Source organism: Puccinia triticina, chromosome 14A (assembly GCF_026914185.1).
Source record: "Puccinia triticina chromosome 14A, complete sequence".
Taxonomy (NCBI): Eukaryota; Fungi; Basidiomycota; class Pucciniomycetes; order Pucciniales; family Pucciniaceae; genus Puccinia; species Puccinia triticina.
In genome coordinates, this window is record NC_070571.1 from 1,017,918 (window position 1) to 1,043,582 (window position 25,665).

At 46.6% G+C, this 25,665-nt stretch overlaps 5 protein-coding genes across 5 annotated transcripts; 3 read left to right on the forward strand and 2 right to left on the reverse strand.

Annotated features, from left to right (window-relative positions):
* Positions 1-3,793: 3,793 nt before the first annotated feature.
* On the forward strand, positions 3,794-4,400 carry PtA15_14A59 (uncharacterized protein; the record flags this gene model as incomplete). Its single annotated transcript, XM_053163228.1, has 2 exons — positions 3,794-4,271; positions 4,351-4,400. 2 exons carry the CDS (start codon positions 3,794-3,796, stop codon positions 4,398-4,400), a joined length of 528 nt encoding a protein of 175 aa, XP_053026733.1.
* Positions 4,401-5,920: 1,520 nt separating this feature from the next.
* PtA15_14A60 (uncharacterized protein) lies at positions 5,921-7,947 on the forward strand (the record flags this gene model as incomplete). Its single annotated transcript, XM_053163230.1, has 8 exons — positions 5,921-6,032; positions 6,115-6,314; positions 6,408-6,643; positions 6,713-6,872; positions 6,977-7,177; positions 7,239-7,311; positions 7,411-7,690; positions 7,770-7,947. 8 exons carry the CDS (start codon positions 5,921-5,923, stop codon positions 7,945-7,947), a joined length of 1,440 nt encoding a protein of 479 aa, XP_053026734.1.
* A 459-nt stretch (positions 7,948-8,406) lies between these two features.
* On the forward strand, positions 8,407-9,286 carry PtA15_14A61 (uncharacterized protein; the record flags this gene model as incomplete). The annotated part of the gene is made up of 4 exons (XM_053163231.1): positions 8,407-8,824; positions 8,952-9,017; positions 9,155-9,187; positions 9,279-9,286. The coding sequence occupies 4 exons, from the start codon at positions 8,407-8,409 to the stop codon at positions 9,284-9,286; spliced, it is 525 nt and encodes a 174-aa protein (XP_053026735.1).
* Positions 9,287-9,626: 340 nt separating this feature from the next.
* On the reverse strand, positions 9,627-10,260 carry PtA15_14A62 (uncharacterized protein; the record flags this gene model as incomplete). The annotated part of the gene is made up of 4 exons (XM_053163232.1): positions 9,627-9,723; positions 9,800-9,895; positions 10,014-10,191; positions 10,257-10,260. 4 exons carry the CDS (start codon positions 10,258-10,260, stop codon positions 9,627-9,629), a joined length of 375 nt encoding a protein of 124 aa, XP_053026736.1.
* Positions 10,261-10,357: 97 nt separating this feature from the next.
* PtA15_14A63 (uncharacterized protein) lies at positions 10,358-11,601 on the reverse strand (the record flags this gene model as incomplete). Its single annotated transcript, XM_053163233.1, has 6 exons — positions 10,358-10,436; positions 10,524-10,593; positions 10,676-10,755; positions 10,829-10,912; positions 10,975-11,245; positions 11,598-11,601. The coding sequence occupies 6 exons, from the start codon at positions 11,599-11,601 to the stop codon at positions 10,358-10,360; spliced, it is 588 nt and encodes a 195-aa protein (XP_053026737.1).
* Between the last annotated feature and the right edge of the window lie 14,064 nt (positions 11,602-25,665).

Consider the following 25,665-nt stretch of genomic DNA (forward strand, 5'->3'; position numbering starts at 1 on the left):
TGTACTACTTCTAGTGCTTCATTGACGTTCTTGAAGTGACTGTTGCAGGGTTGCCTCGTGAGTTTTCCAAGCATGCATGCTCCACAAGCACCAGGTTTCGTCATGTCAATAGGTATCGGCAGCGCTGTCGCAATTCGCTGAGCACAGGCATGTCCGAGCCTGTTGTGCCACTTCACAAAGTCGGATGACACGGGCAATGCTTCAGTGAGCAAGCTAACCTCGAGATTTACCGGGTCCATAACTCCTTTTATCTCTAGCAAGTCGTTGCTAACGTCGACCGCGAAAGGCTTCCCGTCGTCTATTTTGACCGCAAACCCGTCTTCTCCTTCCTGAATGAGCGCTTTGGTTTTTAGCAACTGCACGAACGACACTAGATTTCTGGTGAGCTTCGGAACGAATAGAGCATCTTTCAGGGTTAGGGTCCCCCCATTCTCCAATGGCAGCACTGCATCACCGCGCGCCGTCGCCACCAATTCACCAATTCCACTACCCGTGACGATTCCGATGCTCACCGGCCGAGTCTGTTGGAAGTAGCCTAAGGAGTTTAGCATATGGTTGCTAGCTCCCGAGTCCAAGATTGTAGTTTGTCGTTTTCCGACTTCCGCGCTTGACAGATAGCTGAAGGAGGGCCTGATTCCGCTTTGAGTTTCACCTTCGTGCTGATGGGTTGTCGTGTGGTAAGAGGAACCCTTTTCTTTCTCCTTCTTTTCCTTCTGCTTTTCCAGATGTTCCTGGTAAAGTTTGGGATTTACCGTCCAGCAATTCTCTGAGGTATGATTAGACGCCGGATTGTGCTTGCCATCATAGCATCGTATGGGATTGTACGGTTTCTTCTTCTTGTTTGGCACATTAGTGATCAGCGCAGTGGTAGTTCTGCTTCCAGAGCTTCCCTCAGTCGGAGCTTTTCGTTTGTTGGAGGCTTCAAATCGACCCACTTCGCGCAGCCGGTTGATAACGAACTTGGGTTTTCCTAGTGAGTTCAGATCCCCGAATAGACTCTGCATTAAGAATGGCCGTTTCTTGGTGATACGACTGATAATGCTGCAACAGATGACGAAATCAGGAACGATCATTCCGAGTGATTCAAACTTGGCTAGACACTCTTCAATTCCAACGATGTATGTGGCCATGTTATCGTTAAATTGAGTGTCTTCCCACTTTGCCCACACCTCGTAGCTTGCCAAAATCGAATCAGATGCGTAAACCGATTTAAACATATTCCAGAGCTCATAGGGATTGTTGCAATTGTTTTTCTTGACTATGGTGTTGAACACGCCATCGGTGAGATTCGCGCATAGCAGATTCGCTGCTTTCTGAGCTTTCTGTTTGGCTTTGGCTGACATATTGGGAAGAGGAGGGTCATCGATGAATCGTTTGAGGTTGTATTCGGACAGAACCATTCGAATTTTCTTCTCCCAAATCTCGAAGTTGTCGCCAGAGAATTTGGGCACCTTCATCATAGGTCTACCTCCGACGCTAGAGTTGCTTGACCCGCCATTGTCGATTTCGGCCATGTTTTTGTCTTGCTCCTAGTCTTGTGATTCTGAGGTACTGGTGTAGCGTCGAGACTGTAAATCTGAAAGATTTCAGGAAACTAAGATTTACATTGTAGTTAGATATTTGTTTTAATCTAAATACAATCTTTTGTTGAGCTGAAATAAAAAGGAAATAAGTTTTACCTAAGAGCAAGCGACAAGCCGCTTTCTACTTAAGTTAAAGATAAAGAAATGGAAAGGGTGAACCGGGTCGATGTTTTGCTATCTCAAGAGAGAAGTCGAGTCGTCCGAGAGATCTGAGAGCAACAGTTCATCACTTTTAGTTCTCTTGTCTTCCTTTCTCTTGAAACCTTTTTGGTTCTTACTTGGATAGAGCCTTGCGCTCTTTTCTCCTTTTCACTTTCTGAAACGGTGCAACAATACGGCAACGTCGTCTGTTTTAATGACAAGCCCGTAAGTCTTTTAGCCTTTTGTTTCTGCCATTGCCTTTTGGCCTTGCAACGAGTGCTTACCGATTTGGTTACCAGCGCTTTGCTTGGAATCGGATCCGTCCGCGTTATCCTTTTGGTTAACGACGTCTAGTGAAGTTATAAATGAGGCATTAGCTCTCATCTGTATCAGCTCGACAGATTTAGACCCAGCCGCTTACCTTTGGCGCTTGCTGTGGTTATTCTATCTGCGAGAGACTTGTTGCCGAGTTTTTCCGCAACCTTAATCTTCCTGCTCGCGTGCGTGGCACCTGTTCCCATCCAAGAGATGTGGTCAGTTTTTCTGCCCCGCTGCGGCGGTTCTGGACTGCGGTTCAAGGTTTGCTTTGCTCACCTGTCTCCGCAGCTGATTGGGCTCCCAACCTCTTTCTCAATTTCACTTCAAACATTTATTATTTTGCCCAAAGAAAAAAAAAAAGTCAACATGAAAAAAATAAAACCAAAATTTCACTCAGGGGAACAAACTGAGCATGCTGAGCCAAAAAAATAAAATGTTCCAAACTGAGCAAAAAACATTGGACAATGTTTTGGGATGGTTTTTTTTCACGGGCCTGGCGGGCCTGGAGCGGGTTTGAGCGGGCCTTGAGCGGGCCTGAGATGGGCCTGCCCCAAAAGCACATTGGGTCAGTATTAAAGAAGTTTTACCTTGCCCTGGGAGCTTCTTGGGCTTTTGATGGGCCCAAATCTCAACATGGTCTTTTGGTGGTCTAGAAGTATCAACCCGGGCTACTGAATAGCCCGTGGGCCTTTGAATTCCCAGAAAGCCCACCATGAGCCCCCACATAGCTAATGGGCTCTTGGTGGCCCATGAAGATCCCTATGGGCCAACAGATACTTCCAATGGAAAAGTTCCATCATGGGATCCCATGGGCTTTTTGCTTCCTTTCTGGGCCACAAAAAGCCCATGGGGAGCTTTTTGGACCACCAAAAGCCCATGAGGATATCTGTTGGCCCATGGAGATCTTCATGGGCCACCAAAAGCCCATGAGGGTATCTGTTGGCCCATGGAGATCTTCATGGGCTACCAACAACCCATTAGCTATGTGGGGGCTCATGGTGGGCTTTCTGGGAATTCAAAGGCCCATGGGCTATTCATTGGCCCGGGTTGATACTTCTAGACCACCAAAAGCCCATGTTGAGATTTTGGGCCCATCAAAAGCCCAAGAAGCTCCCAGGGCAAGGCAAAACTTCTTCAATACTGAGCCAATGTGCTTTTGGGGCAGGCCCGTCTCAGGCCCGCTCAAGGCCCGCTCAAGGCCCGCTCAAGCCCGCTCCAGGCCCGCCAGGCCCGTGAAAAAAAACCATCCCAAAACATTGTCCAATGTTTTTTGCTCAGTTTGGGACATTTTATTTTTTTGGCTCAGCATGCTCAGTTTGTTCCCCTGAGTGAAATTTTGGTTTTATTTTTTTCATGTTGACTTTTTTTTTTTTTTTTGAGCAAAATAATAAATGTTTGTAGTGTTTATGAGACTGAGGTTGTTCACTTAGGCGTGTATCTTCACACCGCTGACCCAAATCAAGCGAGCTTGGAGGCGACTCGAGCAGACCAATTTTCGCCACAAGCTCGTTTGGGGAGATCCAGAGGACAATTCACGCTTGGCAGCCTAGGGACTAAAGGTCAGCGTAAGTCGCTGAGAATTACTCTGGGGAAAATCCCTCATGACTTCAATTCACACAAGCCTCACTCCTTCTAATAAGAATTGCTAAACACATCTTGTGCGATGTCTCCTTGCTGTCCTCTACCAATCAGCAAGCAAATTGGGTACCGAAACGATAAAAACAAAGATACCGAAAAAAAGTCTGAAGGAAATGCCCAATTATTACGAAGGCCGGTTTTACAAAACTGAAAATTTCATAGGAAAAGATGAAAACAATCTGTACAGAGCACTCGCCCACCTTGAATACCAAGATCAAGAGATGCATGCGGTAGTCGCAAAGGATATAGAACAATATATACGAAAAAACCCAGATCAATTCAAGGACTATAGAATTTCTCGGTTTGGCTGGCCAGCCAGGAAAGTAAATGATAAAGCTAGTACGATTCGCATCGGTAGTCGCAAGTACTTATATGTGAATGCCGAAGGAAATGGCGGTGCCCTATTCTCTGCCTTTAAGAAAACAACTTCCTCGGAATATGCTGTTTTGCACAAGCTCCCAGCTAATACTGAGGGTGAAATGCCTACATACATAGGTAGTGAATATTCAAATACAAAGGATAAAAACCTTCACCAACGTATTTCTAAAGGGCTAGTTCTAGAAAACGGGCACTATGAGGTGTTTGCAAGACGTAAGTATCATCTTTGTGCTTAGAAAAATAATTCTTGGATAACTCACTGATGTTACTTTTCTTTCTTGTGTAAATCAAGCTGGATCTGAGGCTTTGAGCATGGTTCCCCCTAAAGCCAAACGCACCTAGAATTCTACATAAACATAAACAGTTACAGACATTATACTTGGTCCACACTCGGTCATTGCTAGTATCAACAAGCCGAGTCAGGCCAATTGCCACATAAAAAGAGTGTAACACTCTAGGATAAAAGACATTTGATCCCCTTGCTCCTTCATTTTGAAACCCATTGAGATGCCCAGAAGTACACTCCTTTAATCCTTTTCAAGTACAATTATTCCCATTTGAAAGCCTTGAGATCAGCTTAATTTTGAGAGATGTTGGTTCCTCAAGCTTAGCTAAGCCTCCACGACGGGGAGCGGTAGCGGGTAGCAAAGCTGTCTTTGCAGGAGTTGCTTCGCAACGCGCCCGGGTCTTGCCTATCCTGCGTGCAGGCAGACTTGTGTTAAGTTTGTTGGCTCATACTCAGTTAAGACCCTGCAAGTTCCTGACTTGTCCTGGCCCCATCACAAGAGGGAAGTAGTCCGTCCGCAAGGGACGGACGGAAGCCGTTTTGATCTCGACGGGGTAGCCACTGCAGAGGCTGTCACTCCTTCGCGTATGCCTCGGGCCTTTCTGTTGCTTGCCCCCTCCATACTACCTCGCCGAAGCGGAACAGAACAGATCTCACTGCATAGACACAGCCATCTGCCAAAATTCCCACCTTGAGAAGACCAAAAATAACCAATACCAACCATCCATCAATCCCAACACTATGCTTTGGCAAACCTGCTTCCGTCGCAGCGTCAGCAGCCAGTGAGTCGGAGCAATCAAACACCGGCCAATGTGAGTAAAAACTGTCTCTCAAAATGTGCTTTGCCTGAGTTGTGTTTGCTTCTGGATCGATGAATGCCCAGGATGTGTTGTAGATTTGATCTATCCCTCCAAAAAGAAGAGAAATCAGATACTGTTACAAAGAAAGCTCCAAGTGCTGTGAGTGATGACACAAGTCCCTGGTGGGAGGCTCGCTGTGGCTGGCCGCGAAGCGGCCTCCCCTGCGGAGAGCTCTCCGGGCTGGGTCCCCCGGACCCTCCGTTCGAGAGGCTTGGTTGAGCTAAATAGGTGATATCTTGACAGACGAAGCCGGAAGCCCAAGAAGTTGTGCAGATAGAAGAAGGAAGGTGAACTTTAAAGGGATGCAATCATTATGAGAGTTGTGGCCGGAAATGGGCTTTGGGCCCCCTTGGGCGTCCATCGGCCCAGATAGGCCCAGATGGACTTGAGCGATCGATGCTGAGGGGAGTGACGTCACTGAGCAGAACCGAGCCTATTGCTCTTTGGACTTGTTTCAGATGAGATATAGCCCAAAAGCACCCCACCCCAGCCCATCCAGCTGTATGCAGGACGGCTTCATCGGGAAACGGTGGAAGACGTGAGTACATACATAAATACTTCCAACATCTATTTTAGGTATAAAATTAAAGACCCCTCCGCAGCTTGATCACTGACCACATTGCACGCAAACTCTTGCAAAAAGCCCCTCCACTTCTAGGACTACGATCCTATCACTTCCAGCCTTCCACCTTCCGCCGCGTGGCTAAAACACCACCATGTCCGAGAAACCGAAAGTGGTCGTCGTCGGCGCTGGTCCCGTCGGATGCTTGGCGGCCTGCATGATGGAGAACCATGGATGGTCTGTCGATCTATTCGAGGCCCGATCTGGTGAGTATCAAAACCGTTCCGCTTCTGCCCCTGCCTCTGACCAGATGCGCTTACAATCTAAGTGGACCCCTCCAAAACACAGATTTTCGCAAACCTCAGAAAACAGTCAACCGTCCCCGATCCATCAACTTGGCCTTCTCCAAGAGAGGCATCGAAGCCATCAGAGCGGTGGACCCAGAGATGGTCGAGAGGCTACTCGAACAAGTAACTCCAATGAAAGCCCGAATGATTCACAGCACCGATGGCGGGCTCAGCTCCCAACCTTATGGACTACACGAAGAAGTGAGGAGGAAACCCGCCACAAAAAAAAAAAAAAAAACACAGATCCCACCCGACATAAGGGTTTCCAGTGCTGATTTATTGTGATCAATCCAGTGTATCAACTCGATCGACAGGAATTTACTCAACCAGTCTATTCTCTCCGAGGCTGAACAGCGACCCAACGTGACTGTTTACTTCAATAAGAAACTGGTCAAAGCTCGATTCGATGATTCTACCCTGATCTTTGAAGACACGAATACCCATGAAATCACAGAGGTCAAACCCGATCTCACGATTGGCGCTGACGGTTCTTACAGTCAAGTTAGACAGCAGATCATGAGATACACTCGGTATGGTTTTTTTACCCTCGATGAGCAATTTTTTTTTAGTGACCCTTTGTTCTTATTCAATCTTTCAAGGGTTGACTTCTCTCAAGAATACATTGATGATCTATACCTAGAACTATCGATTCCACCTGGCGTCGATAAGGAAACTGGAGAGCCTTGCTTCTTGTTGGATCCTAATCATCTGCACATCTGGCCTCGCCAATCATTCATGCTGATCGCCTTACCCAATCAGGTATGAAACCTGGCCAGGCTTTGCTGTTATCCGATCCGTTTTTTGAATGCCTGAGCTTGATATTCTGACTAAGCGGATCGCCATTCATTTCTCGGTTGTTGCAGGACAAATCATTTACATGTACCTTGTTCGCCCCCTATCATGGCGTGTTTGATCAGCTCGAAGTACCCAAAAATGAGGAAGAGGAAAAACATATTATCGACTTCTTCAACACTCACTTTTCCGATGCTCTATCTCTCATTGGTCACAAAGATTTAATCAGATGCTTTGTCGAAAACCCACGCGGGAGCTTGCTTACTATCAAGGTGTGTTTTCATTAGTCTTTAAGACGAAGCACTATAGCTATTGACAGATTTTTGCTAGTAGTGCAAACCCTACCATTACACAGATAAGGCAGTGATCATTGGAGATGCAGCCCACTCGATGGTTCCATTTTACGGTAATCATTCAACCTTTTTCTCCTAACAAATCCATCCTGACCAAGCCCATCTGGATATTGTTCACTGATCGATATGCCCTTGATTCACATGTTTACTAGGTCAAGGGATGAACTGTGGACTGGAGGATGTGAGAAAGCTGGACCAACTATTCCTCAAATACACCGGTGACAGCAAAACATCGACCCAGAAGGAGAAGCTCGGGAGCATTCTTGAGAGTTATACTCAAACTCGCCATCAAGACCTACTGGCGATCTGTGACTTGGCCTTACAGAACTACCGAGAAATGAGTGACAAAGTTACGAGGGTAGATTACTTGATAAGGAAGCGAGTTGATGGTATATTAGCTCGGGTCCTGAGAGGGAATTGGTTACCATTATAGTTGAGCTACTTGCTTCTCATCTGACGTGTTACTGACCAAGGCCTAAAGCGTGTCTTGTTTCCCTTTCGCTCTATTCAGCACCATGGTCACGTTTCGGGACGATATAGATTATTCGCAAGTGATCAAGAGAGAAGCTAAACAGAGCCAGTTAATCGACTGGAGCCTGCGGTTCCTTGTCGGTTGTTCTAGCGTTGGATTGGTTGCCACCGCGCTCAAGTTTGGCCGTCAGTTGAAGTATGCCTTACAATTCGAATGATGCTCGCCCACCTGTACCCCAGCCAGTACTTTTTGTTCTTGTTTAGCCGTTGTTGCTTGCCCAGCAAAATCGAGAAAGATAGCTGTACATTTTACAACCACTTTTATTCCCTACCATGTCTAACACGTTGTATCTCTCTCTCCATTGTCTTATCCCTGTTCTCAACAAACGTTCATACACATATACATAGCAGCATAATTATCCTCCCACCAAAGCAATAACATTCCTTATTCCGATCGACCATTCCATGTCATCGAGGCACTCGTTAACTTGCTGCGCGACCTCCTCGAAGGGACTTCTGTTTCGACCCTGCATGGGGCGTTACATAAATACAGCTGTTCAGTTTCCCAAGGTTTTTTTTCCCGCCCTGAGACTTTGCCCCCCGAACTCAAGAACTCGCGAAGCACTTCAACGAAGCAACGAATTATCGGCGAAAACGAGAGAAAGAGGAGCCCCGCGATGGTACGGAAGAGCCTATCGGAGATCGATACGATATTCGCCTCGCGAGGCAGCAGCACGATCTCGAAGAAGGCAAACACGCGGCGACCCGATAGTCCAGGGCCGTCGTCGGAAGGGGCGGAGCGAACGACGGCGAGTGGGCGAGGAGGGAGCGGAGTGTCGGACGGGAAAGTCCAGGGCTCTGGGGCCGAACGAAGGCCGGCCGGCCGGCCGGGCGCCAAGCGGAAAGCCGAGGAAGCGGAACCCCGACCGTCTCCCGTCGAGGTGCTCATCGACCCTTCCCAATCCCTGCTTCTTCCGACACCCAATCTGCCCCCAGCTGGCAGCAGCAAGAAGAAAAGGAACACTCGAGCGCTTCCGGCTCATCTCGATCTAGACGATGAACAGGAACGGGCCTTCCGCGACTCCAGAGGCACAAGTCCGTCGGCTGCCTCCTGCCCCCCCCCCCCTCCTATTCCCACTCTTCATCCTGCCCTTATACACGTCGAGAGCTGATTGAACTGCTGCTTCTTGCGTCGCCATCGGTCGGTTGCGCTTCCCTTTAGGAGCGAAAACTGAGGACGGATTGGTGATCTATTCGGTCGAGGAACTCAAGATCGGATTAGGCCAAGGTTCGTCTATTGCGTCCTCCTCTCCTTTTTGATTTTCTTCAAACTGCTATGAAACGCTTTCCCTTGATTGGCTGATTTCTTGGGCCGTGTTTTCCCGACAAAATCAAATTCTTTCGCGAATATTCATATATCTCCAGACACGCCAGACTGTCCGTTTGACTGCCAATGCTGTAAGATCCCCTCATTCCATTCGAGTATCTTACTTTTGTTTATTAAAATCTTGACTCTCAACTTCAAACCCCCTTTTATGTCCCCGCGCAGGTTTCTAACTCAATGTTGGCGCATGTAAAACAAATGTATGGATATGATCCTCACATGTAACAACCATAATATTCCGACAAGTGGGATTCATTCACAGTTTTCTTTTTGCCGGAAGGCTAGTCAATCCTTTTCCCCTTTCGCCAAGCATATGATTGTATTACAAGGCCTTAAAAGCATACACACAAAGATTTTACAAGGACAGATTGGTGTGTGTGTATGTATGTATGCATGTGGAAACAGATCAGGTCGATGATTGTACAACTGGAGCCATTGAAGATCCTAAGATCCATACAAGGGTGAGAAGAGGGGCTGGGTAGGCCATATCCGACCAGTTGTCGATGGACACTCTCAGGTGTTTATTACCTTGGCCACTTCAGTGTTCACGAGCTGGTCGGGAATGACGACCTTGCTTGAATCCGGGATCACTCCGGCCAGCCCCAAATCCCTGCCAGATTCGTAACAAAAGATGATGAGTGTTTTTTCAGGCTTGGGGAAGGTAGGGTCAGTCGACTGTGACTCACTTCACGGTTTCCTCTAAGGTCTTCTGGGAGATCTCGTGGGTCTTTTTCGGATAGCTGACTCCCTTCATCCATTCTTTGACGTCCTCTTCCTTTTGGCTAACCAGTTGTAAAGGATAACTCAGTCAGCAAAGAAAGAGAACAATGCTAGTATTCCTCCGAGTGATCATTCGATAAACAGCCCAGTGGCGGTGGAAGGAGGAAGCAGAGACTCAACTGGAACTTCTCTCCGATGTATCTGATATTTTCGACGCTACGGATCCCCATTTCGGTCCCGAACTTGTGGATCGACTGGTCCAGTTTGTCCAGGAATACCTTGAGCTTCTCTGGGGCTAGGAGTTCTGGAGCGACCGATTGCGGAGACGCAGCGACTTTGGGATGCCCGATGAGATACACTGTCAGTTACGAGTGCTTCGAGACGTAGTTGACATATGTAGAATGGTCTCTCAGATCGACCTACTCATCCTTCGAGTATTCGAAGTCCCAGTTTGGCGGAAAAGCACGCGGGTCAGCTTTGTGTCTCCCCTCGGTTTGGCCAAAGATTCGTGCGTGTTGGCTTACTTACCAAGATTCCCAGGGTGTGGGTTGGTTGCCGATAAACTTCACCTCGCCGGAGTCTTGGTAAGGCTTGGTGGTGAACCTGTAATGTGCATATAATGTATCAAGGACAGCAAAATGAGCTGGCTATTTTTTTTACGTGTGATTTGAAGCGAGGCAGAGCTCTCACCATTCCCACATGAATGCAGCAGTGGATCCATCGTTGACCGAGTCTCGCAAATTTTTGAAGGAGTCTTTGACTGTAGTCGACCGTTCAAACAATTTGCCGGGAGTAAGCAGCCCACGAGCGTCATCATGATGTCTGGGGGGAGAAGTACTGACCGACGAATTGCAATGCGGAGTCGGTGGAGTTAGTCCAGCCTTGCTGTAATGCCATGACTGAGGCCATCACTTGTGATCCACTGTTGATGGGAGTTCATCTTCGTCAACACACTTTGATATCATCAAGGGCAGGTGAAATGAAGAGAAACTGACGATCCTGGGCGACTGATGCCCATCTTCTGGCCTTTCAAGTCGGCGATCGATTTGTAGTTGGTGTCAGCGCCAGTGATGACGGCCCTGTGGAGTGGAAGGGATGAGCAGGCTGAAGTAGATATTGTGAGGATGGGGGGAGTTCTGACCAGTTCAAGGGGCTGGTGACGTAGGTGGCGATGAGTTTGTAGTCCCCCTTGGCGAGGATGATGCCGGCGATGAGCGACTCGGTGAGTGCGACGGCGAGATGGATGGAGCGCTCCTTGAGCGCGCTGATCATCTGTCCGGTCCCGCTCGGGTTGGGCACGAGCTCGACCCACTCTGCCAGCTCCTTGTCGGCCTCGAGGAGCTGGAGCAGGGGCGCGGAGAAGTGCTCGGGCACATAGCCGACGAGGAGTTTCTTCGGGCTGCCGGTGCTGGCTGACATGGTGGTGGTGGTGGTGGTGGTGATGATGATGAGGAGGAAAAGGAGGAGAAGCTGCATCCCTCGCTTATTCAATACGCAGCCGCCACGCCCACCGGTGTCGGGAGCACTGCTTTATACTGGCTGCAGCCAGCCGATGCTGGGTGGGACTCTGGACGAGAAAAGACACTGATCTCGCACAGCCCTGGGCGGGGGGATGGTCCCTCCCGTCGGAGAGTAGGAGACGCAGAGGCTGGGCTCATGAGCTCGGATTACTGGACATCAATCTTTGGAGTCCCTGTGATCACCACTTCGGAAAAAGGCAAATCACCACCCTGCCCAACAAGTCCAGCGCTTCCTGGCTGGCACCCATGATCGAACTTAACATAAGCCCTCGTCCCTGCTGCGGCCGGGGGGGGCGCCCCCATTTGGCCTGGGAGAGATGCATAGCATCGAGATCTCTCCCGCAGGGAGAGGACTTACGACAAAAAAGCACATGTTGGCCTGAGAGAATCTGAAACTTTGGGTGGTGGCCGATGTCATCACCACCTGCAGACCGCACTTTTTGACCAGTTCTTTTTTGGTCTTCATGATTTGAAGCTTGTATTTCTCCTAACTAAACTGTCTACTCAAATTCTTGGCAATCCATCCCCCTCACGCCCAAAAAAAATAGACAAACTTTCAGATCCTTGGCCGCTTACTCACAAGGCCATGGCTTTTTCCCGTGTTTCTTTTTTTCAAAGTCACCCTCTTTTTTCCGACCATTCGGACTTTTCTCTCAACCGCTCTTCTTTTTTTCAACCATCCTCTCTCTCTCTAAACCTGTCACATACAACCAAACGCATACACACAACCCCTCCAATCATCCAAAATCGACTACCCCGATCATCCAAAAAACACCACAAATTCGCAATGGTACAATTCAATCACAAGAAGATGAATCGGACAGAACTTTCAAAAATTCAGGCTGTATGTCGTCTGATTGCCGACATGAATCTTACTCCAAAGACATTCCTCATAGCTTTCCTGACAAACGAGAATATACTGGAGGACCAAACGAGGATGGAGCTCAACTGAGAAGCTTCTTGAAACAATCCACATCTTTGTTTGTCAAAAGAAAAATGGAAAGGCTCACTGGGAGAAGTTTATACTCGATCAGGTAATGTCATTTTTACAAGCTTACTATCTTGATATGATATCCTTATCTTCCTAACCTCATTTATCTGCTTGATTCTTTGGAAAACCAGGCCTCAAAAATCGTAAACTCACAGAAACCGCCGAGTGGACCTTACCCGGAAGGCGCATACCACACGACCGACAAGATAACCAAAGAGCTTTTCACTCCAGAGTCCAAAGCACGGCAAGACCACAAGCTGGTAACGGACCACATGCCCTTCCTTTTCCGTCTGATCTACAGCAAACTAGCGGGACCAACGGGTGCGACAACAACTCTTGAAGATCAAGACAACGAGTATGAAGATGGGGAGGATCCAATACCCCCTACAGATTTAGATGGAAATGGAGTGGATCCAGCTGATGGGTTTGACATCAAATCACCCCTTGATTGTAATCAGCGCGTGTACATGGTGGGAATTTTTCTCACTCTGTGAATGCTCTTTGTTTGTTTGGTTCTATGCTGACGGCTTTTTTCCTTAAAATAAAGGTTGCGAAAACTGTGTGCTCAATGGTCGCATTTGTACAAAACCAAAGAAATAATGGACATCAACTCGCAAACTCCTTGACCTTCCTTGCATGCGGGGTGACCGACCGGGTCAACATATTTTTAAGCTACATTGGACTATCTTCATCTCGAACAACTGCTCATCGTGCCTTGAACAAACTTAGCAGTCGAGCTCGCCTTCAGATCTCTGCCAAAATTGCTGAACCAATTGCGCCAAATCTCGGGGCGTTTCTCTGTTTCGACAACCTCGACTTTGAGCAACGAATCCACACCAAATCGATTGGGAGCTCTAGTCATATGTTCCATGGGACATGGGGCTACGTTCATCACCCTAGCCCAAGTCTGATATCCTCAGTCCTTCCCGCCGATCTCACTACCAAAAGCTATTATCAGGCAATGTCAGATGTGTCCAAGTTCAACGTTCACTCTCAAATGTTACTACCAACAGCCAAGGAAGAAATGCAGTGGGAGCTGGTCATCAAAAGCCAAATAACAACTGCTCTTCTAGATCATCTCGTCACTCAATCCGACTCGTTTGTGTCAATCAGTAAAACCCCTCCGGTTGTTGAACAGATATCAAATGAACGCCCAGACATAACAATGTTGAAACTGATGGTTGCTTTGGACAACTCAGCACAAGGCGCTGGAGAGGTTTTCGAATCTATTGTTGACCAGTCCAGGATCACTTTGTCCGATTTCGCTGCGCGGGTCCAAGTTATTGACGGGGACCTTGCTACGTGTACAAATATCACCACTCTACGATCACAAAGAATACCAAGCCGGCACGAAGAAGAAAGCCTAATGAATATCGTGACAGTTTTGGGTGGCGCTCATACCTTATGGAATATCGGCCAAGCTATTTATTCCAAGCATGTTGGTGATCACTCCGACTCTCGTGACATGGGTGCATGCCGCTTTCTCAACAGCTTAGGTATACCGTCGAGAAATATGCTAGACAAGAAAGACTTTACTTCGATGATTCAAAACATCGAGAAGATTCATACAGCAACCTTGGTTTACTGTCTTATGTAAGGAGTCACCCAATTTTATTTATCTTCGTTTTGTTTTGTTGATTTGACCTGTTTTTGTGCTTTGCTTGCCTTTTCAGGGTTGTTATGGGAATTGAAGAGAAACATCTCACGGAGGAGCATCTACATATGTCTAGCGCAGATATCAAAGATGTTGTCAATCGAACCTACGATCGTTTCTTCTTGGTCAAGGCTAAACGTGACGCTGGTCTTCATACCTCGCCGAAGCTGGTAAATTTGATTTTGAGACTATCTGATTTTGCAACTGTTGTCGAGGGGAACTCAGCGATGAAAGCAGGGGATATTGGGCGAATTATGAACGTTTGGAAATGATGGGCTGTCATTGCCCAAGGGATCAAAAAGCTGACAAATTACTCGATTCAACTGCCCCAGATGATCTTACTTCTCAATGAGGTTTTGCCTCCAGGACTCGGCAAGGTAATTAAACATTCTATGTTTGTAGCCCCCAACGGTAAACAAAAGCACTTTGTTGCCAAGGACCACTACCTTGAAAACCAAAACTACTGGTTAAAACACTTTTTCAATCATACTGGCCGAGGCGCGAATATCAATCGACTGAAGAATGTTTATTCTCCCAATGTACCTTTGGTATGTTTTTTCTGATCTAGTACACTGGAGACGCAAGATTAATTCAAACCTCACATCTTCTCTTTCTAATTAGCTGCGAGATTTAATTTGTGCGCTGCTAGCCGATTGTGAAAAGGAAACCATATCACAATCACATCACAATCAAATCAATCTAGTTTCACTGAACAATTGCATGCGGATGTGCCGACAAAACGATCTATGCTACATTGCTTCCAAGCTTGACGAACACATCCCAAAGCCAGTCGGGGATTTTTTTGCTTTAGGTATTGAGAAAATGAAAATTCTATTCACGCAGAAGGGAAAATCCCTCAACAAATTCCGACCGCCATCGATCAAGAAATGGACTAGCCAAATCAACTCTGCTCAGCTAGATGAAACAAAAATTGATTCGGATGTCAGCTCAAATGGTGATTCAGAACCGGGCGGATCAGAGAACAATCTCGAAAGCAGTGGCAGGGACAATAGTGAAAGCGGTGGAAACGAGAATTCAGACAGCGGAGACAGTGAGTAGATACATACCTGAGCTTTAGCCTTTTATCAGTGTGAGCTTTTTTAAACTCTTCCAACACAACCTTGTTAGCCTCGCGATTCTTTTTTGCTTCTAACTTCTTGTTGGCATCCTCCTGCGCCTTTCTTGCTTTATTTTCAGCTCGAATGCGATTGTTTTCGGCGACTTGGGTTGCACTGGCCCGGGGTTTTCTGACTTTTCTCACTGCCGATGTTCCTTCTCCGTCTCCGGGCGTCCGCGCGTCCGCTCTTGGGAGTGAGGCAATTTTTCTGACGGATCTCGACTGCGCTGGTAAAACCGAGGATTTTGACGGGGCTGAGATTGGTGTGAACTTTCTCTTTAATTTCTGTATCCGTGTCATTTCATTATCAATGTGTTTCGAGTAGTCTTCTACTTCCTTTAAGTATTGTTGATATTCAGGCCCTGCTCAGAAGTCGTCAAGGGTTTTTTTTAACATGTCTAACTGGCCGTCAAGCTGTTCTCCACCAACAAACTTAGCAATATCATTCTTATTTTTAACCGTATCCAAATTTCTTGCGATGGCATCTGCCTCGGTGTGCCCAAAGATTTGGTCCGGAAAAAATGACCACGGCCTCCCATAATTCTCAATAAAAAAACGGCTGAAAGAGCTGAGCAGTACATTGTAAGTCAGGAGTTCAATTGGTCTGAGGTCTCTATCTTTCGGTTTGGTAGCGCGTGGGTGTTTCTCTTTAGGTTTTTTGACAGGAAGAGGACCTGGCACCTCCTTTGGATTCTCCAAGACAGCATCGAAATTCCCGTTACTGATTTGCATCATCCAATCCTTCAAATATTGAGCAGCCACGGGATCACAGTTGGAACATCCACATGGGGGGAAACGCTCATCGGCCTCGCGAGATTCTTCGTGGAGGTAATTTAAATCATCTCGGTCCATTGGTATGTAGCCATGTCTAATATCACATCAGTCGTAAGTAAGTGTATCATACAAGTGACATAGTGAGCTAATAAATTTCACTGACAAGTTATATTGCAATGGAAAGAGCTATGCGGATGCAGACTGGAGTGATGGCGAGGGCGTCCATTCGGGTGTCGTTTGCTTGTTTGTCGGCCTTCTTGATTGCTTCGGGGGTGTTCAAACCAAACTTCCGCTTCGACTCGACAAAAAGGATGGCTAATCCCGACTTGCCATCGTGCCCGCAACGTCCGATCATCTGACTTATACACGAGGGATCGCCACGGCCCATATGTATCACCCTCCAAACTCATTTCCAGTTCTGTCCAAGCCCCAAGGCCATCGTACACAAGATACACGAGAAATCCGCCCGCTTGTAACCAGAAATTGTATCCTCCTTGTCCATATCGCCGGTGCTGGCGTGATATCTTCGAATCAAGCTGCTATCCGGATTATACTCTTCGCCGGCGGTATCATGAGCCTCATTGACGGCTTTCATAACTTGGAGTGTCGCGTTTCTGGTACCTGAGTAGATTAAAGTAGGCACCATTTCTTTATTCTCAACCTCGTATTTTCCTGGGAACATCCCCAGGAGATCTTTTGCTGACTTGAGTGAGTATTCCATTGGGAATCGAAGTATTCGAAGCTCAGGCCGGGTAAGCTCAGCCCGCGAAAAAGCGATATTATCTTCTGGGATCTTGAGGCTCTTGAGGATCTCGGTGACAGCGATTGGGCGACAGGTCGCCGACAGGAGGAGAACCGGAGTATTCTCAGTAGCCATTATCAGACGGCCAAGCTCTCCGTACGATGGGCGGAATACAGCTCGATCTTGATGACGCTTGTGTGCGGACGACTTCTTGGCTTCCTTGTTGGCGACGAGGCCCCAGCTGTATATCATATGGGCCTCATCGACAACAACCAAGGCAAGGCGATCTTGGAAGGCGGAATCATGGTAGATCTGCGTAAACATTTCGTTATTCAAGAAGACCTTGGGACTGAGGTATACAAAATTGTATTTTCCTTTTTGAATATCCGCCGCAACTTCGCAAGTGAAATTTTGACTCTTCAGGTTAACGGTGGTGTACCCTGCGGCGGTTTTCTCTAGGGCCTGATTGTTGCCCAACACATCGAGTGGATTCAACACGAGGATCACAGCCTTCTTTGATTTGGCAAAGAGGTTGTAGTACATCTCCGAGATGCGAGACTTCCCGCAACCCGTCCCGGCCATCACAAATGTGTGCCGTCCTTCGACTAGATTCACCACTGCATCAATTTGGACCGGCTTCGGTGGCTCGTTTTCAGGGTAGCGGGGTAAGCAGTCATCAATTATTGCTTCCGTTAAGTCACTTTCGTTCATCCGGGTCCATTTACTTGCTAGCCAAGCTTTTGTTGACTTGTTTTTTGTCGGTGGCATTCTGAGGCAACTGACTGAACTTGGAGATTAGATTTCTTCTATGTACCGGTGATAATGGTGAGGGATATTGGGTCGGAGTTCTTGATTTTTACTGTCTACCTCCGGATTTCTTTTTTGCTGGTCGATCTTTTTGTTTCCGTTATTGATATCTTTTTCTTTTTTTGCCTGCCACCTCTAATACCTCTCTCAGTCGCCTAATTAATTCTTTCACATGCATTCCCTTTCATTAGAGGGGTATGGCATTATTCTCCGATCAGTTAAGGTCAAATTAAAATTTAATTGACCAAAAGAGAAAGTAGTAAAGGACCAACAAGATTCTCAAAGGAGGGTGTTTTCAAAAAAAGATAGAAAAAAAACAAAAAACAATGAGAAAAGGCTGCCTATGTAGGATTGTACGCAAGATGCCAGCGCTCAGCTGGGATAGAATAAGAGTGGTGGGACAGTGATTACTGATTTTATAATTGACAATAAAGAAATGCTACGCCAAAATGCAAGATTCTCTCACGCGAGAATCTCAGTGTTAGTCGTAAGCCCCTCTTGCACCTTTGGCTTGGCGGTGCCGCGGGCTTTGTTACGCTCGACCCATGATGTTCTCCACTCATGAAGGCACATGTCCCCGCTAGATTTCTCATTGAACAAGTCAAAGGGATTAAAAAAAAATTGTTGATTGTGAGAAACAATCATGGTTTTGTGGATTCCATACAAAACTAGAGTGGAGGACTTCCCGCCGATCTGGAAACCCAGATTTTCCCAGATTTCGCAGGGAAATCTAGGCAGATCTAGAATTTGGGACGATTGAGCCCAGATTTCCCCGCAAAATCTGGAAAAATCTGAGTTCCCAGATTGATGGGAAGTCCTCCATTTCACAGGGAAATCTGAGTCCCCTTATCCCCAAAGTGATCCAGAGTTCCAGAGTGGAGGACTTCCCGTCACTTTTGAACAGATCTGGAATTTCAGATTTCACAGGGAAATCTGGAATCTGGAAGTCTGGATCACTTTGAGGATCTTCAGGGACCCAGATTTCCCTGCAAAATTTGATATTTGGTGGCTCAGATCTGACTTTCCAGATTGACGGGAAGTCCTACAGTCCAGATTTCCCTGCGAAATCTGAAATTCCAGATCTGTTCAAAAGTGACGGGAAGTCCTCCATTTAAGAGCATCCACATTGGTTGCGGATTAAGGGAGGATTAGCATTACTGATTCTCCTGGGCAACCACATTGGGTCTGATTTAATCGGACTAAACTCCTCCCGGGAGTACAATCTGGAGTAAGCGGGAGTAAATTTACTCCTTGCTAATCCTGGGAGTAATGCTGCATGCAGACACTCCTCCCCACCAAAAAGTATGCACCAAACACAGCTTACACAAGCTGTAGGTGCATACAACATACTTACTCATCAATTAAGCCCGCACCAGTGTGGTTGACCACCCGGATTAGTGCTAATCCTGGAGTAAGCTAATCCCCTACTCCTTGAGTTACACCCACACCGATGCAGATGCTCTAAGGGGTTTGGTTAATCAAGTTCCAAATATTAGAGCTCTGACTCCCAAATGGAGAGGACATCCTGGAGACTGCAAATTGATGTCTGTCCCCAGACCCCAGGACGAAAAATTGACCCGGGGCAATGTTGGGAATTGGAAATCCAATGTTTTGTAAATATAGAATGGGAGTCAGAACTCCAATTTCCCCAAAATTGACAAAACAAAAACAAAATAAGAAAACAACTTCCCACTATGGCACGCAAAGCCCACCAAAATTTTGCAGCAGGCAGAAAACCCTCTGAAGGGCACATTTTGCGCTGCATGGCTTCGGCACACCCCAGAAAAAGGGTGTGCTACTGTGGGGCTAATTGGTGGACTAAGTCTAGAGGCCAAGGCAGCAGCTGTGCCACTGTAGGTGATGCCCCAGGAAAACCTTGGTCAAGCCAAACTTCAATTAGGGGGTTTCAATATTGATCCAGGAAGCGTTCCAGGAAAAATGACCAGCCTGGAATGCTTCCTGCGGACCTGATCTCCTTCTCCCTATCCCCTTCCAGGACCTCCAGGACCGCAGGAAATCAGGAAATATTTAACCCAATCGGACCTTTTTCTCAAACCCCGGTCCCCCGGCTTTTTTTTGATAGCCATCAAACACCCGGCTCACCAATGATGTCATTGCCAAAAATGATTGCGTCCAAGACTCCGTCCTGACCATGGAGCCCACCCTGCTGACTCAAAGGGTCTCCATAGATTTGAGGCATGCCATACTGAAAAAAAGCCAACATTTTTTACATACCTCTCATGAGCATTTGTTCCTTTCAATTACCAGCTGAGACCAAGGAGACCGCCTTGATGTGAACCGTGTCCATTCCTACTGAACAATGAGTCCTCCCCCGTAGGGCGGCTGATCTCCTTCTGTGTAAGTAAACTCCCCCTTTGGCAAGGCTCACAACTCCATACCCAGTCTCAGTTACTCCGCGTAACTCCGGGCCACCAGAACCACGTCCTAACTCGACGCTGTGTCTCCACTTTGCCCCGGTGAACTAGATCCTCATGGAGACTCCGCAAAACCCGCTCTTTATCCGTACGCAAAGTCACCACCATTAACGGTAACGGTGAGCTCCGCCTCCATAACTGGCCGCCTTGCAAAAAGAAGTTTGCACACTTTTTCCGTATCCATTGCTTATTCATTGCACTGGCGTCCATTGGATGCCGCATATGCCGCAAATAGTGAACCAACAGCAAATACTGCCCCAATTGACCTAACGGTAGCCCGCCCAGTCCACATTCATTCTCTGACAGCTCCGCTGATTGCTTGTCCAGGATCCGGTGTTCCACGTCCAACTGCTTGGCCTCCGCAAAACAGTCCACTCCTTCCACCATTGGAATCCTTGAAAGCACGTCTGGAAGAGTAAACACCTTCCCTGGAACGTGTGCCAACTCAAACAAGAACAGCTGGAGATACGCCACCCATCTAGTCATTGGTGCATTTGGAAGCAACAGCGAATTGATCATCCGCGCCAAGGCTTCCGCGTCAACCAAGAGCTGAAAGAACACTCCCCAAAGGATGTGTTGCAACCTCTGCACAATCTTTGTAACTCCACAAAGCTCCAACTTTGGCTGCAAGTAACGCAACTCAACCTCTGTGAACGTGACCAAATTGTATAACACTGACCGGTCCTTCCCGTCCTCTTCCTGAGTCAGAACCCCCCCAGCTCCAAATTGGTAGAATCCACTTCCAATCTGATGCTGTCCTTGTCTTAGTCCAGCTCCTTCAGTACAATCTTTTCTCCCACCGTCTCTTTCAAAGCCACAAACACCCTGTCGCACGCCGGTGACCAGTTCCATTCCGCACCTTTCCGCATGAGCTTCCTTAACGGGCTCACTAACTCTGCAAACTTTTCAATGAACATTGGCACAAAGCTACACAGGCCTAGGAACTGCAGTATGTGAGAGACCGTTAGAGGGGTAGGCCATTTGAGCACCTTGTTCCGCTTGGGCTCCACAATTGATCTACCCGTTTTTGAGACCTTGTGCCGGCACACAAACAGCAAACTTTTTCCCTAAGACTGTCAACCCTGCTTCCTCAATCCGGAACAAGATTCTTTCCAAAGACACCGCGTACTCCCAGATAAACCGCCAGATGTTAGGATTCTCCACCAGCGTAACCCCACCGTAATTGGACTTTGGACCCTTGATTGCCGCATCGTCAATAAAGATCTGCACCACGTGCGGCAGATTGTCATGCAGAATCCACGCCATTTGAGCTTGATAAACCACTACGGAGTTTGTAGCGCCTTGCAGAAGCTGTGTCAGCTGCAAACACCCCAACTGTGTCTCAAAGGCCGTCAAAGGGCGCAAATCCGGATGAAACTTGCGCTGGTCATATCCGCCCATCACATCCACAAGTCCGTAGCAGACCTGCCCCGCCATGGTCTCAATAAACTCCTTGATCCTCAGCGGAAGTCCCGCATCCCTTATAGTCACCGAGTTGAGCCTCTGTAAGTCGTGAAAAATCCTCAAACTCTTCTTGTCTTGCTTGATCACCGCAAAAATGGGACTAGATTAGCTGGAACAGGACTGCTCATACAACCCCGTACATAACTGCTTGCGTACTAACTCCGTAAATTCTGGGGTAACACAGCCTGGTGAGTTTGCTTTCAAGGGCTGTTAAGGGGAATCACTTCCCTGTCACTTGTGTGACATGTCCACCGTGATGTTTGGCCAAACGTTACAGTGGACATAAACATGGTACGCTGCAAACTGGTGTACACCCTGATGCTTGGCTGAAAATCAGAGTTGATATGGCTTTGTATCAATCACGGCTGGTCATTGAGGGGAATGAAAAATCTTGGTGACCAGCTGTAATGGTAATCAAATGGCCGGTACAGGTGCTAGTCATTAAGAGACTAGCACCCCTTGATGACCGTTTGGTTCCAGAAATTGAGGGAAGTGACAGCTCCTCCCAATGACTTGTTGGTACTGTTCATCAAGGGGAGTTAACTCATCCCACCAAGCGGTACAGTTGGTCATCAAGAGGAGCTGTTACTCCCCTCAATGATCAGTGCAGAAAGGTCATTGAGAGCAGCTATCCCTCCCCTCAATGTCCGGCACCAAATGGTCATTGAGAAGACATGTAAATCCCCAATGACCAGCACAGGAGTTCATCAAAGGGAGTTACAGCTCATCTCAATGACCGGCCATTGGGAAGAGTTGTAACTCCCCTTGATGAACTCCTGTACTGGTCATCAAGCGGAGTAACAACTCCTCTTGATGACCAACTGAGTCTGTACCCTTTGTTGGGGTGAGTTGTAACTCCCCTCAATCACCGGCACAGGAGGTCATCGAGAGGATTCACAACTCCTCCTGATGACTGGTGTGTACCAGCCCTTTGGAGTAGTTGTTACTCCCTCCGATTACCAGCACAGGCTGGTCATCAAGAAGGGCTACACCTTGCCTCGATGACCGGTCTGTACCAGTCATTGAGAGGAACTGGAAGGGTAGACAATGACCGGCCGAGACCAGTCATCAAGAGGAGGTGTAACCACCTTGATGACCAGTACCGGTGGCCATTGAAGGGAGTAAAAACTCCTTGATGACCAGCTGGATCATTCATTGGGAGGTGTAACCTCCCCTCAATGGCCGGTCAGTACTGGTCATCAAAGGGAGTTACATTACCCCTGATGAACGGTACAAACCAGTCATCAGGAGGAGGAGTCACTCCAAGTCTCCCTTCAATGACCACCTGTACAGGTCATGGAGGGGAGTTAACAACTCAACCCAAAGACTGGTACAGACAAGTCATCAGGTGGAGTCATTACTTCCCTTGATGACCACCTGTACAGTGCCCGGAAGAAAGTTTTCATTAAATTTCTTTTGACAAGAACACATACAAACCATGCCTGTTAATTTCTGATTTATTAGGAGGATGGACAGAAAGGTTCCAAAAGAATGAATATAAGTAATGTTTTTGGAAAAAATAAGTGCATACTAGCTGAAAATATTTTTTTCATTAAATGATAATTTTGGAAAATCTTTAATACTATTCCAAAAAAATTGTGAATAATCAGAATCAATAGACTGACATTTGACGTGAATGATGATAAATGAAAAAAATGAATCCCAAAATCCATCCTAAATTTTTGTGGGCAGGGAAAGTACCTCAAAAATTGCAAATTTGCACTGCAGGTAACAAAAAAACAGTGTCTGAGGTGTTTTCACTGCCAACTAAAATTTAGGATGGATTTTGGGATTCATTTTTTTCATTTATTATCATTCACGTCACATGTCAGTCTATTGATTCTGCTTATTCACAATTTTTTTGGAATAGTATTAAAGATTTTCCAAAATTATCATTTAATGAAAAAAATATTTTCAGCTAGTATGCACTTATTTTTTCCAAAAACATTACTTATATTCATTCTTTTGGAACCTTTCTGTCCATCCTCCTAATAAATCAGAAATTAACAGGCATGGTTTGTATGTGTTCTTGTCAAAAGAAATTTAATGAAAACTTTCTTCTGGGCACTGTACCAGTCATCAAGGGGAGTCACAACTCCAGCCGGTACAGACAGGTCTTCCAGAGGAGTTCTTACTCTCCTCAAAAAACCAGTGCAGGAGAATTGTTGGCAGGAGCTGTAATTCCCAATAGGCTAGTTCCTATGCCTCAAACTACATATAGAATTTGCCGCAAAATTGTTGGACAAAGCCAACCACACCAGAAAAAAGAAGATAAGAGACTATCATGACTTTAATCCTTCATGCAACTTTATATACACTTCATCCCAAAATGGCTTGGATGAGTGATCACCAGACGGTCTAAACACACAACATACCCATCTGAATGTAATTAGCATAGATGCTCTCAGTTGACAGAAAAAACTCAATGTTTATGGAGAGTGAATTGAACATCAGTCATTGTGATGTTCTGCCAAATCACAATATGAAAGATAATGAATTATGAAATCTAGACTTATGAGTAAGATAGGCTACATTTGAACAACAATTCATGAGGAGTAAATTGTGAGTTCAAACTATCCAACACATCAATTCATCATACTTACATGCAATAGTTTCCAATGAGTTATAAAAACAATCAAACAAAATTTGTGCACTGACATTGAACTGACTTCAGACCATTTGAGTGATAAATTTATAGCCTAGCACTCTCTAGAGAGTGCCACAAGTTCTCCCCTGGTGAAAGTTTTATAAAATTCAATTGTGAACCCCCCTAATAGATTGATTTACTTACTCAAGATAATATAATCTTCAGTTTTCATAATTCTCACAAAGGTAAGTTTGAAAGCCTTGTCTGTGATGATTTTTCAGTCTGAATCAAGTCTAAAATTCTAGGCTGGAGCAGTGCCACGCCCACCTACCCTGCAGTTGCGGCTCCAGTACCACTGCCGCAAGGATATACAAGGTATATCAATCCCCCTACCCCCATGCCACCCATTCAAAGTTGAAATCATAAAATTGTAAAATCATAAAACTTTCAAATGATGATTTTATGTGTACCATTTTAGAAATGTTGCTCTAATTTGAGTGTTTGGGGGTTGAGAAATTGACTCCCATAAATTACAAAATTGACTCCCAAACGGAGTTAACTTTACCTCGCGCGGAACGCTTGGAGACGTCTCCCCCGGGTCCTCATGACCGAATTTTGACCCGGGGGCATTTTGGGAGGTGGAATTGTAATTCCGCAATCCCAAACGGGAGTCAGGATTTTAGTTGTACAAAAAATCCCACAAAATAAATAAAAAATCATATCTCCTCACTGAAGCACCCAAATTCTCCTAAAAATTTACAGTCATCTAGATAAACTGTCTAGAAGAAACTGTCAGGAAGGCCTTGTGGAACAGGGAGGTTAATTTGGCGGATTTCCTACTAAGGCAAACCCCAAAACCTCATCTATGGTGCTCCAAACGGCGCCAATTTTTTTCTGCCATAAAAATAAACTCTTTGAAACATATTTTAAGCTTCACGGCATTAGCACACCTCAGGGACACCTTATGTAGCCGGGGGTTGATTTGGTGGATTTCCTACAAAGGCAATCCGCTGAATTCTTAGCTACAGTGCTGCAAACACCCCCAGATTTTTTCTGCCATAAGAATAAACTCTTTAAAAAATCTGTTGAGCTTCACTGCCCTAGCATACCTCATGGACACCTTGTGTAGCCAGGGGCTGATTTGGCGGATTTCCTACTAAGGCAAACCCCAAAACTTTATCTACAGTGCTCCAAACGGCCCCTATTTTTTTCTGCCATAAAAATACACTCTTTAAAACATATTTTGAGCTTCACGGAATTAACACACCTCAGGGACACCTTGTGTAGCCGGGGCTGATTTGGCGGATTTCCTACTAAGGCAAACCGCAAAACCTTATCTACAGTGCTCCAAACGGTGTGGTGATTTATATAGGGGAGTGTGGTAGAATGTCCACTTGGGCATAGCACGGGCGGGAATGCACAGAGCGGCTCAAGCAGAGTGCATTCCAGTGACATAAGCACTGAGGATGATGTCAGAAAAGCGCACTAGAAAAGCTTACGGAAAGTCACACCCGGACCGGAATGCATGGATTGCGGATTGCAGATTTTGGATTGGGTATTTGGATTGGAGCGGGAAAGACAGAGCTGGACTGTGGTGGACTACACACGTGGACTGGTAGCAGCGGCGCGTCAGCGGGTGAGCCACAACAGCCAAAGCGGGTTTCACCAGCGGGTGGAACCGGGGTGGAGGCGGTTAATGGACGAGAAGCCGGGGGAAGCACACCTATAGCAGCGACTGCGC